Source organism: Babylonia areolata, chromosome 23 (genome assembly GCF_041734735.1).
Source record: "Babylonia areolata isolate BAREFJ2019XMU chromosome 23, ASM4173473v1, whole genome shotgun sequence".
NCBI lineage: Eukaryota > Metazoa > Mollusca > Gastropoda > Neogastropoda > Buccinidae > Babylonia > Babylonia areolata.
In genome coordinates this window covers 6495313-6511128 of record NC_134898.1, presented here as the reverse complement: position 1 = coordinate 6511128, position 15816 = coordinate 6495313, and the positions used below count along the sequence as shown (strand labels likewise).

General features: G+C 40.8%; 1 protein-coding gene across 5 annotated transcripts in view; it reads right to left on the bottom strand.

Annotated features, from left to right (window-relative positions):
* Positions 1-15816, bottom strand: part of LOC143298352 (uncharacterized) — a 40572-nt gene that overhangs the window by 23537 nt on the left and 1219 nt on the right. For 2 of the 5 annotated variants that reach the window (XM_076611235.1, XM_076611234.1), the window contains exons 2-10: positions 12324-12377; positions 11429-11483; positions 10798-10886; positions 9808-9984; positions 7840-7884; positions 7120-7176; positions 6398-6468; positions 5394-5455; positions 3659-3685 (exon numbers count right to left, since the gene is read on the bottom strand). In XM_076611235.1, coding sequence (XP_076467350.1) covers positions 3659-3685; positions 5394-5455; positions 6398-6468; positions 7120-7176; positions 7840-7884; positions 9808-9984; positions 10798-10886; positions 11429-11483; positions 12324-12377 — 637 coding nt within the window. The remainder of the gene's footprint in view (positions 1-3658; positions 3686-5393; positions 5456-6397; positions 6469-7119; positions 7177-7839; positions 7885-9807; positions 9985-10797; positions 10887-11428; positions 11484-12323; positions 12378-15816) is intronic. The other 3 variants (XM_076611236.1, XM_076611237.1, XM_076611238.1) reach the window with 2 other exon arrangements.

Genomic DNA, 15816 nt, shown 5'->3' with positions numbered 1-15816 from the left:
GTCTTCATCTTATTTAATACACCCAAGATCTAAACCAGTCTGCACAACGCATGTCAACATTACCACCAGATAATTTCCAGTTAACAAGTTACCTTCACTGTCAGTGTCAGTACATATGTTGCATAATGCATCTGACTTAAGTAACACACTTTGATGCACACTTCAACAGATACGGAAGAAGAAGAAGGAAAAAAAAAGGTTGTCAAGAGTAAAGACTTTCAAATTCAAGTGATGCAAATCATCACCAATTTTACACTGTGGTTCTCATGAGGTTACTGATAGCTGTTTCCATGTCTACCTCCACTACCTACACAATGTTTAACACTGCTTTTCTAAGGCAGCATGCATTGGACACCCACTTCTATGTACTCTGTACCAATAACTACCATGCATTCACTGACCTGAGTCACACACACACACACACACACACACACACACACACACACACACAGGCACTGTCAAATAAAGCACACAACACTCTGTACTGTGCATTCACTGACCTGAGTCACACACACACACAGGCACTGTCAAGTAAAGCCCACAGCACACTGTACTGTGTAGTCACTGACCTGAGTGTCACACACACACACACACACACACACACACACACACACACAGGCACTGTCAAGTAAAGCACACAGCACTCTGTACTGTGCAGTCACTGACCTGAGTCACACACACACAGGCACTGTCAAGTAAAGCCCACAGCACACTGTACTGTGTAGTCACTGACCTGAGTGTCACACACACACACACACACACACACACACAGGCACTGTCAAATAAAGCCCACAGCACTCTGTACTGTGCATTCACTGACCTGAGTCACACACACACACACACAGGCACTGTCAAGTAAAGCACACAGAACTCTGTACTGTGCAGTCACTGACCTGAGTCACACACACACAGGCACTGTCAGGTACAGCACACAGAACTCTGTACTGTGCAGTCACTGACCTGAGTCACACACACACAGGCACTGTCAGGTACAGCACACAGAACTCTGTACTGTGCAGTCACTGACCTGAGTCACACACACACAGGCACTGTCAAGTAAAGCACACAGCACTCTGTACTGTGCAGTCACTGACCTGAGTCACACACACACACAGGCACTGTCAAGTAAATCCCACAGCACTCTGTACTGTGCAGTCACTGACCTGAGTCACACACACACAGGCACTGTCAGGTACAGCACACAGCACTCTGTACTGTGCAGTCACTGACCTGAGTCACACACACACAGGCACTGTCAAATAAAGCGCACAGTGCTGCAGGCAGTAGATCCCAAACTGACCACCTGCTTCCCCAAAAGCAGTTACACAGAGCATCAACTATGTGCAGCTCATCATCAACGCTTAATACACTGTCTGTATTTGTTTCTCCACATGAGAAATCTGTCTGTCCTCTTTTTTGCTTTCCACTACCTGAAGTGGCTGATTCTTTTTTTCTTTTTTTTTTAATCATTTTTTTAAAGTGTACAACAATAGAAATGTCAGCACACCTGTGAGAAACATGCCACATGACAAAACACACTAACATATTACTCTACTGCCACATGACAACAAACACTAACATACCATTACCCAAACATGCCACATGACAACAAACACCAACATAACATTACTCTACTGACACATGACAACAAACACTAACATATCATACTCTACTGACAGCTTTTCATTCTCATTGAACGATGTGCCCTTTCAGGTGACAAGGGTTTTGAGCAGACAAAGTGTCGGTTCATCTTTCACCTGGTCACGGCACAGACATGCAGCCAAGACTGACAGGTGGAGGGACAATGACAAGACAGTGTCAGATCACCTTTCACCTGGTCACGGCACAGACATGCAGCCAACACTGACAGGTGGAGGGACAATGACAAGACAGTGTCAGATCACCTTTCACCTGGTCACGGCACAGACATGCAGCCAAGACTGACAGGTGGAGGGACAATGACAAGACATGTCAGATCATCTTTCACCTGGTCACGGCACAGACATGCAGCCAACACTGACAGGTGGAGGGACAATGACAAGACATGTCAGGTCATCTTTCACCTGGTCACGGCACAGACATGCAGCCAAGACTGACAGGTGGAGGGACAAGTCAGACTACCCACACTCATGCAGTGAAGCTAGGAGAAGGCATATCACACACACCCTCATCCACGCTTCATTCATGGGCATGCTGACTGTCAGATGACTGATGACGGAAACACACTGTATCTGACTACATCAGCTTATTGGAGTCCGTGGATTCCTTACACAGTAGCAGTCCATGCAGCACACCAATGGGATCACCCTGACCACAGTGCATGCAGTCCATGCAGCACACCAATGGAATCACCCTGACCACAGTGCATGCAGTCCATGCAGCACACCAATGGAATCACCCTGACCACAGTGCATGCAGTCCATGCAGCACACCAATGGGATCACCCTGACCACAGTGCATGCAGTCCATGCAGCACACCAATGGAATCACCCTGACCACAGTGCATGCAGTCCATGCAGCACACCAATGGAATCACCCTGACCACAGTGCATGCAGTCCATGCAGCACACCAATGGAATTACCCTTACAACAGTGCATGCAGTCCATGCAGCACACCAATGGGATCACCCTGACCACAGTGCATGCAGTCCATGCAGCACACCAATGGAATCACCCTGACCACAGTGCATGCAGTCCATGCAGCACACCAATGGAATTACCCTTACCACAGTGCATGCAGTCCATGCAGCACACCAATGGAATTACCCTTACCATTACCACAGTGCATGCTGCCCATGCAGCACATCAATGGGATCACCCATCTTTTTCTTCTTCTTCTTCTTCCTTTCTTCTTCCTTTTCCCCCTTTTTTTCTTTTCTTCATTGTGCAAGTGCACACCTTGAGGATGTGGGCCTGTAATTTCTTTGTTATGTTTCCATGTACCCAAAAGATTTTTCGGATTAAATGATTTTGCACCTTGAACACTTACCACTGTGCATGCATACAATAGTACAAAGGACAGCAAAACAGACAATGCATTCAGAACTAATCAGACAAAAACAGTCAATGCAGTCAGTACTAGTAATAAGTGAAAAACAGACAATGCATTCAGAACTAAGCAGAGAAAAACGGTCAATGCAGTCAGTACTAGTAATAAGTGAAAAACAGACAATGCATTCAGAACTAAGCAGAGGAAAACAGACAATGCAGTCAGAACTCGTCAGAGGAAAACAGACAATGCAGTCAGAACTCATCAGAGGAAAACAGACAACGCAGTCAGAACTCATCAGAAGAAAACAGACAACGCAGTCAGAACTCGTCAGAGGAAAACAGACAACGCAGTCAGAACTCATCAGAGGAAAACAGACAATGCAGTCAGAACTCATCAGAAGAAAACAGACAACGCAGTCAGAACTCGTCAGAGGAAAACAGACAACGCAGTCAGAACTAATCAGAAGAAAACAGACAACGCAGTCAGAACTAATCAGAAGAAAACAGACAACGCAGTCAGAACTAATCAGAAGAAAACAGACAACGCAGTCAGAACTAATCAGAGAAAAACAGACAATGCAGTCAGAACTAATCAACCATCTTCAGCGGTGCATGCAGAACACAGCCAAGGAAATGTGAACAGAGAAATAAAAACTGAAGCAGGTACCTCTGGCTGTGATTGTGAAATAGTTTCCTACAAAAAAACAACAGAAAACAGCATAAAACAAAACAACTTAGCAAATGGAAAATAAAATACACTGTCTGTAGTGTCTAAGAATAATCCTCATCCATCAAAGAAATGAAGACTCCCTATCAAACTGTGACTGCATGCATTTCTGGCGATTCACCAACTAGTTATGTGGATACCATGTGTTCTCACACCGCAAGACAAAAGTGAACTGCTACTCCCTCTCTCTCTCTCTCTCACACACACACAACACACACATACATCCACACAACAATCATGACTGCCTAAAGGCAACTCACATTTCCCAAGGGCTAAAAACCACAACACAATCAAAATACTCAGTAGTCACATCCAGACATTTCAGGAAAAGACACAGGTGAACAGACTAACCAGGCAGACAATGGGCGAGAAAGACATGACAGAAAGAGAAAATCAGAAGCAAAGGCAACGATGGAAAAAAACAGAAATTTCCAGATGAAGAGGACACAATAAATGAAAGAACCTCTGGTATCCCCATTAAGGCAAAAGCAGCAAAACCATAGTTCCCCACCCGTTCACCATGAAACCAGATCCTCAGGAGGCTAGGATGTGACATATGACATGATTAACACGGACAGTAACCGTCACGCTTTCAACACCATACACCTCCAAACCAATGATGCTTAGTATTTTGCATCATGCGAGCGTTTCTGCAAGTGTGTTTGTCTATAACATTTCTTCTTTGTTCGTGGGCTGCAACTCCCACGTTCACTAGTAAGTACATGAGTGGGATTTTACGTGTATGATCCTTTTTACCCCGCCATGTAGGCAGCCATACTCCGTTTTCAGGGGTGTGCATGCTGGGTATATTCTTGTTTCCATAACCCACCGAACGCAGACATGGATTACAGGGTCTTTAACGTGCGTATGATCTTTTGCTTGCGTGTACACACGAAGGGGGCTCAGACACAAGCAGACCTGCACATATGTTGACCTGGGAGACTGGAAAAAATCTCCACCCTTTACCTACCAGGCACCATTACCAAGATTCAAACCCGGGACCCTTAGATTGAAAGTCCAATGCTTTAATCACTCAGCTATTGCCCCCGTCATAACATTTATTTTCTTGTGTGCAAATGTCACACAACCCCTCTCCCCAAAACCCATCCTGTCCAACCCCTAACCACAACCCAGCCATGCTGCTAGTCACTTCCTAACATGTCTCACCAGAAAAAAACCCACAAAAACATCACCCCAACGCACTGAGAGACAGTCTCTCAATGATACAAAATACACCAACAGTTACACTGGAAGAACACATCAACAGTTACACTGGAGGAACACATTACACTGGAAGAACACACCAACAGTTACATTACAGAACACACCAACAGTTACACTGGAAGAACGCATTACACTGGAAGAACACACCAACAGTTACACTGGAAGAACACATTACACTGGAAGGACACACCAACAGTTACATTATAGAACATACCAACAGTTACACTGAAAGAACATTTTTACACTGGAAGAACACACCAACAGTTACATAGTTTCACCAGAAGAACACACCAACAGTTACATTACAGAATACACCGACAGTTACACTGGAAGAACACAACAACACACCAACAGTTTTACCATAAGAACATACCAACAGTTACATTATAGAACACACCAACAGTTATACTACAAGAACACATCAACAAACACATCAAGTCTCATGACTTACTGCTGCTGAAATCTCTGTCCACAGCTCGAAACTCATCGTTCACATATCTTTCCAACATATTTCTGGAACACAGAGATAAACATATCTTTCCAACATATTTCTGGAATATAGAGACAAACATATCTTTCCAACATATTTCTGGAATATAGAGACAAACATATCTTTCCAACATATTTCTGGAACACAGAGACAAACAAATCTTTCCAACATATTTCTGGAATATAGAGACAAACATATCTTTCCGACATATTTCTGGAACAGACAGACAAACATATATTTCCAACATAATACTGAAACACAAAAGACAAACATATCTTTCCAACATAATTCTGGAATATAGAGACAAACATGTCTTTCCAACATATTTCTGGAATATAGAGACAAACATATCTTTCCAACATATTTCTGGAATACAGAGACAAACATATCTTTCCAACACAGTTCTGGAACACGGATACAAACATATATTTCCAACACAATTCTGGAACACAGAGACAAGCATAACTTTACTATACATTTCCAAAACACAGATAAACACACACATCACACTTGTTCCTGAAATTCTATGTGATAGCATATTTCTGAAACAAAGACAAATATTTACGTATCTTTCTTTCTGTCATATTCTTCTCAGACTTTTTTAAACAATTAGAAAAAACGTATTTTGTACACATATTTCTACATTATTATCGAACAAATTTATTGTTCAGATATTTCAAAACTAGTATAAGTAATGTATACAAACATTTTTGTAATATAATATTTTTTTTAAAACCCAAAAAACCCAACTATTTTGTTCCGACATTCTAAAAAATTATAAAACAAACGAATCTTTTGAACATTCTAAAACAAAGAGAAAAATTCCTATTCCCATAAAACTTTGAGATAGCAACACAAACTGCACCATCTCCTCCAACCCGCTTCTATAGACTACTTGCAAAAAGGAAAAGAGAGAGAGACAGACAGACACTAAGAGAGGACACAGCTTCATGCCAAGTACGTACTTGTTGAAAGAAGGAAACATGTCCATGAACAGTTCTCTTAGTTCATCTTTGTCTATTGCACCACTGCCGTCCTGAAACACAAACACATCACATGTCGCACACTACAGACAGACATCCCTTACACTACACATCTACAACACATGTCTATAGCACCACTGCCATCCTGAAACACAAACACATCATGACACACTACAGACATCATCCCTTACAATACACATCCACAACACATGTCTATTGCACCACTGCCATCCTGAAACACAAACACATCACATGTCACACACACTACAGACATCATCCCTTACAATACACATCTACAACACATGTCTATAACACCACTGCTGTCCTGAAACACACACACATCACATATCACACACTACAGACATCATCCCTTACACTACATATCCACAACACATGTCTGGCACTGCCGTCCTGAAACACAAACAGATCATGTCACACACTACAGACATCATCCCTTGCACTACATTTCTACAACACATGTATACAGCACAGAGACAGAGGTACAGATCATTAATTATAGTAAATGCCTCATCCATTAAACTGCAGGCATCACCTACCTCAACCTCTGTACATCACAGTGTTTCTTATTACCCACATTCCATCACAGGCCTCAGCCATTCTAAAACATGCATGCACAAGTAACATTCACATAAAATGGAGACAAGAAGCTGCCACAAATAATGCCTGAATGCAACAATACTCACTCTGTCATATTCCTCAAATTTCTTCCTGGCATCTTCTACCTGCTTCTCTGTCAAGCTCTGAAACAATAGCACTGTAGTGTTGAACACCCAGTGAAGCTACAACACAGGAAAGAGAAATTCCATGACATGAGGTGGTAGTTCACTTAGGTAAAAGCCACAGCCCCTTACTGAAGGGTGATACATACTACATATAAAACCCAAAATCAGTTATAATAGGAAACAGAGACAAAGAAAAAGGGGTGAAGGGGAGATTATGGAGAAAGAGTGATCAAATGGGAAATGGACACACACCATGCTCAGTTTACATTATTCATGTCAAGCAGTTATGAAGGCTCAATTATGAACTGTATCAAAAGCTGTCTAACAATTACATCTACTGATATACAGTTTGCTTTCTGAACTACAGCCAATGCACTTTTAGTTTTATCTCTGTTGACCTGGCTTGAAGATTATGGGAAACACATCCTACATCCAGAACATTTAAAGTACGACATATACTTGTTCTACACAACTTTGATTCAAATGAAGTAATATCTTTTTACATTCTGTTGTGAGACATACTAACCAATTCTATTACTGACTACAAGCAACACACACACATATATATATATCTATTTATCTACCGTTACTGCTGTAAACCAAAAAGAGGTGCTTAGTACATACACCATGTAACTGTCAACAGGTGAGGAACTATATGATATGAAACACATCAGACTCTACCTGTGGGAGGTGTGGACTGCTGTTACACTCAACATCTTCCTCTGGCTGAAGATTAGAAGCAGCAGGCAAGAAAAACAAAGTGTTAGTGAAGACAGTCTTCTGCAATACATGTTGTGAAAGCAAACACCACCATCCCAACCCCACCTCCACCACCATTCAGACAACCAGACACTCTCTGTTTCACTGTCATCTAATGCATCACGAAACCATCAAACGACACAAAAAGAACAAAATAACAACAGCAAGGAAGGCACAGCCATCCCTGATTCATGATTCCAACTTCATTTACCACACAGTTTACTGTAGGGACATAAAACAAAACCAAAACACACGCTGAAGTACTGGAGTGGAACAGTGTAATCTGGAAAGCTTTTTGTTATTGCAGTGTTCAACAAATTCTATGTGAATCTTTTTCAAATAGTAAAATCAATGTTGAAACATTCACTTCAGACTTACGACTTTCATCATGCATGAGCACCATCTCTACACAGGCAACAGCCAGACAGGTTTTACTGATATTCACCACTCTACCCAATTTCACACACACGCTTGTCAGTCTGCATGTACCTGCAGACAGTACCCATCTCACACAGAACCAAAGCTTTACAAGTTAACAACACAGTCCTGCAGTTACAGCAAAGTTCCATCACCCCATGAACAAACATAATGACCAATCACCATTATTCACCATGCCAAACAATTATCTCATCTATCTACTCCTGATGGGGGAGACTGCACTTTTGTGAGGGAGAGAGAAACCCAGTCATGTTCAATAAAGACTGACACTGTACCCAGAAAGCCAGTCATGTTCAATAAAAACTTATATTGTACCCAGAAAGACATTCATGTTCAATAAAGACTTACACTGTGCCCAGAAAGACAGTCATGTTCAATAAAGAATTACACTGTACCCAGAAAGCCAGTCATGTTCATTAAAGACTTACACTGTACCCTAAAAGCCAATCATACTTACATTGTACCCAGAAAGCCAATCATGTTCAATAAAAACTGACACTGTACCCAGACTTACACTGTACCCAGAAAGCCAGTCATGTTCAATAAAGGCTTACATTGCACCCAGAAAGCCAATCATACATACATTGTACCCAGAAAGCCAATCATGTTCAATAAAAACTGACACTGTACCCAGAAAGCCAGTCATGTTCAATAAAAACTGACACTGTACCCAGAAAGCCAGTCATATTTAATAAAAACTTACACCATACCCAGAAAGCCAATCATGTTCAATAAAAACTGACATCGTACCCAGAAACCCATTCATTTTCAATAAAAATCGAAACTGTAACCAGACACCCAATCATGTTCAATAAAACCTTACATCGTACCCAGAAACCCAATCATACTTACACTGTACCCAGAAAGCAAATCATACTTACACAATATACCCAGAAAGCCAATGATGTTCAATAAAAACTTTTACTGTACCCAACACAAGAGCACTGGGTGGAGCAAAAGACAGAAGATGACACCACATCTTTATAAAATACTGACACGGATAACTGTACATGACTTGATGACTGTGTAGGCTGAGGAGTGAATGTCATGTCCTGTTGCGAGGTGACACAAGAGACTGACAAAGTTTCAGTTTCCCAAGGAGGCATCACTGCATTTGGACAAATGCTTACATGCTGCATCACATCTGCTGGGCAGATGCCTGACAGCGGCATAACCCAATGTGCTAGTCAGGCCTTAAGTGCTTATATATATGTTTGTGTATCTATCAGAGTGTACTTCTGCAGAATTTTGTCATAGGTCGACATTCTCGCTGCCATGGGTTCTTTTTCAGTGCACTAAGTGTGTGCTGTACACATGACCTCAGATTATCACCTCATCCGAATGACTGGATGCTCAGTTTGATTTTCCAGTCAAACCTGGGAGAAAGGGCGAGAGCAGTAATCAAACACAGATCTTCACAGACACTGTGTACTTATCCTGGACAACACTTACATGGATGAGTGCGGCAGACCTGGTGATGTGAGAGGGAGATGCCTGTTGGGGGGAGCCACCACTCCGACATCCCTGCAGCAGCTGCATCAACAGTGGACTCTGGGCTTCCCCATCCCCTGGGCCAGTCCTCAGGTTCAGCTCCTTGGCTAGAGCCTCCCGGCTCTCTGCCTCCTCCGTCTGCAACACCCTTACTGTGACATCTCTCAACCACATCGCTCTCCACATCGCTCACAAGTCAACATCCCCACTGTGGTATCTCTCAACCACTCACTCTCCACATCACTCACAAGTCAACATCCCTACTGTGACATCTCTCAACCACACTGCTCTCCACCACATCACTCACACATCAATACCCCTACTGTGACATTTCTCCACATCGCTCACACATCAACAGCCCTACTGTGACATTTCTCAACCACATCGCTCACACATCAACACCCCTACTGTGACATTTCTCAACCACATTGCTAACACATCAACACCCCTACTGTGACATTTCTCAACCACATCGCTCACACATCAACACCCCTACTGTGACATTTCTCAACCACATTGCTAACACATCAACACCCCTACTGTGACATCTCTCAACAACATCGCTCACACATCAACACCCCTACTGTGATATCTCTCAACAACATCGCTCACACATCAACACCCCTACTGTGACATTTCTCAACCACATCACTCACACATCAACATCCATACTTTGACATCTCTCAACCGTATCACCACATGTCACACATGAAAATCTCTGCTCTGATATCTCTCCATAACATCGCTCACATTTCACTCATCAGCATCTCTTCTTTGACATCTTCCCACCACATCACTCACACATTACACACATCAACATCTCCACTGTGTCATCTCTTCCCCACACTGCCACTCTTCATACATCAACATTTCTACCGTGACATCTCTCCCCTCACACATATTCACTTTTCACACACCAGCATATCTACCAAAACATCAACAAAAACTTACCAGGCCAGTTTCAGGGTCAAAGACAGCTGCAGTGAACTCCAGGTGGAAGAAATCCAAGAATTCTCGCACCATACCGGTCACCAGGCGCCCTGCATCATGTGGGAAGCCTGATAACATCTAGACCAGGGCTCTTTGTAGCAGACTAAAACTCTGCTCTTTTTTTTCTTTTATACTACAACTGCTTTTGACCAGATACTGTTGCATGCAATGTTAATGACCAGAAAGGTGTGATATCGTCTTTTGTAAATCTTTTGATGATACTGGCCAAACCTTCACACTTTATAACATGAAGTACCATATGTAAATGTCCCTTGATTCAGACAATCATTTTGATCCAGCTTTGGAAACAAAAAGCTAACAGAGTAAAGGTACCTTGCTCCTTGAACAGATTCCTTGCTCTTTAAAAAACAAACAAAACAAAACACCAAACACACACACACACAAAAACACCATTTTTGTCCTGCTGCTAACATGTCATACACTTAAAATGTTAAGCAGGTTATAAAGAAAAAAAAGAAAAAAGAAAAACGCAAGCTGGCAACAGGAGGGTATCCTAAAAGGCAATGTTGATCGCTCTCCCCACCCCCCTTCAACCTCTAAAAAGAAAAAAAAAAGGGGGATTAAAGATTACCATCTTCTGTTGACAGAAAGCTGTTCAGTTTCTTGTTGAGGAATGGTGCTCTGTTCTGTAACCAAATATGGAACATCACTGAATAACATGTACATAAACAACATTGAATAGCATGTACATAAACAATAATAATAATAATAATGGATACTTATATAGCACACTATCCAGAAATCTGCTCTAGGTGCTTTACAAAAACGCTTTTGATAACATAAAACATTATATCTATGTTACATACACACACCAAAATGTGACCACACACACACACACACACACGCACGCACGTAAAAACAACACTGAATAACATGGACATGAATACAATGAGCCACATGGCAATTTTTTTTTTTTACTGCTTTGCTTGTCAACTGTCAGAGTGACTCGGTCTACAAGTATAGAGGTATAAATGTACACACAGAAGGGAGACAAGTGTGACTAGGGTTACGAGAAACAGTGTTCAGAAGTGACAATGTGGACAAGCAAACCAGGACTTGGGGAGTACTAGCGGAAGCCAAGAAGCCCTCATTTGGACAGCCAAGGGCTGGAACTACACGCTGAAATGGGAACACCAAGTCTCACATCTTCTTGTCTTATAACCCACCACTCTAAAACTGTCACTGCAGATAAAAATTAGTCTTCTTATCAAGTGTTTCTAAAACAGACATTGCAGATAAAAATGAGTCTTCTTATCAAGTGTAAGTTACAACAATAAAACTTTTAAAAGGTAAATGACTACTTCTTGGCATTCACAGCTTGCCATTCTGTGATAAATGCATGACACCTTGGTTTGTTGGAGGCCGCACGCTGACCTGGTACCTGTAAAAGACAGGAGACAGCTGCATGGAACTAGTCACATCATGACATAGTAAAGGAGTACACAAAGATTGTGTATTGTACTGACCTGCACTTGCTCTTGCTCCTCCAGGGCCAGGAACACACTGGCCCGCAGCTGTGCCTGAAAGATTTATAAGAAAAAGAAAGAAAGAAAAAAGTGTAAAAATGAAAAGCTTTCATGTTTTAAACAGTATCTATTAAAAACATTAAAATACGAGTACCATGTGAGAGAAATCAGTGCGCTTCAGTCCAATCCATTTGAACACAGAAAATATAACAAACTACCTATACAACAAACATGTATGTAGTAAATATACAATACAGTTGAAATATATATCATTTAACTTAGTACTCCCAGTTAGCTCCCCTGACTTTCCCCACAAATGACCCATTTGTGTGGGAAACAAATAAAATCACCACAAAAAATATAAAACAAAATAAAAATTTTAAAAAATTATAACTTATGAACTGAAAATTTCCTAACTGATTAGTAACATAATGTGTTAGCTGGGGACAAAACATAAAACGTCCTTCCTCCTTATGCTATCATACAGTGAAATGATGAAGGTATCCATATTTTTGTTCAAAATTTGCACACACTGATGATTTCCAGAAAAGCACAAAGAGTTTGAAGAATGTTAAAAAGCCATGACAGGGCCCCTTCATCTAACTCTGTTGTTTGTCTTGTGACTGAGACAAAACTGGGTCAGACACCATTTATGGAAATTAGGTGCCACTCCAAAAAATCAAAACCATCTAAGGCCATGATTGGAGCCCTTCGTCTGAAACAGTTGTGAACAGTATGGCCCCAATCAGGGCCTTTCGTCCAGAGTGAGTTAATGTAAATAGGTGTGGTCATTAAAAGCAGCCTCTTTTTTTTTCTTTTTTTTTTTTACACCTTATTTCTGGAAAATAAATTCAATGTGACATTGAAAATTTGAGCAAGTTCAACAAGTTTGGATAATATATTACGCTATGTATTCATAAGGCTTGCAAATTTTTTTAGCATTTGGATGGAACTGAAACTATTCATACAGGAGGTGAAGCAAAAGAAAACAAAAGACATACTGAAACTGTGGGAGAAAGGGAGGGGTAGAAGGAAAGAGTGAGCTGTGCTATTCATCATTTTATGCTTAGGAAAATGATTATTCCCCATTCATTTTTTTGTTTGTTTGGGGTTTTTTAAAATTTTTTTATCCAAACTCTCTGTACTGTATACTACACACTGATTGTTATGTCAAAGCCCTGATATCAACCTGTGTGGTCAGCTGGGCTATAAAACAATAATGATATTATCATCAATAATATCAGATTGTACTTACATGGCCCAAACTCCCCATACATATATATTTTCATACACAATAGTGCATAACAACATACCTCTGTACATGGAAAAACAACACATATGTTCATGTGTGTATCTATACACCAAGACAATACTACAGATTACAGATAGAACAGTCACACATACACACACACATGGACAAAAAATGCCCAACACTTGCACACACACATTTCTGCACACACATGCTCCCGCACACTAAATCACCCACACACAGACACACACATACTACATGATGGTTTCAGTAGAGGGTGAAGTGGGGTGGCTAGGAGAAGGAATGCAGACAATTAACAATGCTTCATCACACAAAAAGGTCAGTTTGAACAGGTGGGTTTTCAAGTTTGTTCTCAAAGAGGATAACATTGGTAAGTGACTGAGATCCAGAGTAAGAGAATTCCAAACAGAAGGTGCTTGATACTTAAGGACTCTTTGGCCAAATGTCTAAATGGTTTTGGGGACTCAAAGAAGCTTTTCAACAGAAGACCTGATAGAATGGAAAGGACAAAGATTGTGTTATATATAAAAAAAAAATTTTTTTCCCCTCAAACTTTTTTCATTAATTTTTTTTGGGTTTACACTTTTCAAGTGAATACAAAAGACATTTACATAAAAAGTAAATATGCATCATGAATATATCAATTGTGTATTTAACATTTTATGTATTAATGTATATAATATATTCCTTCCAGAACTTTTAAAGTTGGGCAGAGTAAAAACCAAAAATACTCTGGACTAAAGGACCTGTCAAGTTTTGAATAAATCTTCATGATATTTAAGTGCATAAAAAAACTTCTACATTTGATCTTTGTACAGGTTTCACAACATGTCAGTAAATGAATGGTGTCAGTAAAGATGTGTAGTGTAGCTTCCCTTTTGGGGATGTTAGTGTGTCATTTCTTTGCTAGCTAATGGTTAGCACAAACAGGGATGGTTTATAATTGTCATTTGTTTCTTTGTCTGACCAAGATCAACAGCACTTATCCGCTGTTTAGTTCCATCTTTTTCAGTCTTTGCTTGTTTTCCTGATTATATTAAACACACCAAAGTTTCAAGTTGTCTCATTAGTCATTATATTCTGTACTATATGGCCTTGTCCAGTCTAACTAAATTAATATTGTTATTTGTGTTTCACATTTCTTTAACTGTGGTTCAGCATGCTTAAATAAAATGCAGGGTATGGAAGCTTCCTTTTTGGCAGAGGTTTTGTTTCCATTACCAGCTGAACTGTTAAATGGGATGAAGGATCTTTACCATAAATGACATGTAACTGAATTTCACAAAATTTCTCCATTCATTATATGTATAGAAAGGTGTTTCAGTATTAGCTAGTCTCCACATCTCTGTTGACCTGGGTGATTGGAAAAAATTTCTACTCAGCAAGTGCTGCAGGGATTGAACTCAGGCCCTTACTGAAAGTGAAATGCTCCAAGTCTTATCACTCAACTGTTGTGGCTATTCTAGTTCCCTTGATCAATATTTTCAGAAGTTTTGAATGACTGGCAACTTCCCATGGAGAGATGACAATTTCTATTAGAATAATTAAAACAACCAGAACAATGGATATAACTGCACTACTGAAACAATGATGTGATATTTCCAAGGCAGAAGTTGCAGTCCTTAACAGAATCATAAAAAATGCCACCAAGATCACCGGGGCTGACCTACCTTCTCTAAATGACATAATTCGCAAAAACGCAAAATCAATCAGCCAGGATGAATCACATCCAACTTTTGGGATTTTCGAGAAACTCCCCTCTGGTTGACAGAACAGAGGTATAAGGACGAAAACCAATCGCTTTGCCAATTAAAGCTTTTTACCCAAAGCAGTCAATGCCTGTCTCTTGAAGAAATCCAGTATGATAAATAGAATTGTGCAATCAACAACCATCTACCTGAAGATCTAGTTATCAGTCCCATCCACATGTAATATGCTGCTTCTGTTCAAACGTGTGTGTGTGTGTGTATGTGTGTGTGTGAGAGAGAGAGAGAGAGAGGGAGTGTGTGTGAGAGAGAGAGAGACAGAGGCAGAGAGAGAGAGAGAGAATGTGTGTGTGAGAGAGAAAGAGAGAGACAGAGGCAGAGAGAGAGAGAGAGAGAGAGAGAGAGTTTGTGTGTGCGTGAGAGACAGAGAGAGAAAGAGAGAGACAGAGGCAGAGAGAGAGAGAGAGAGTGTGTGTGTGTGTGAGAGAGAGAGACAGACAGACAGAGACAGAGGCAG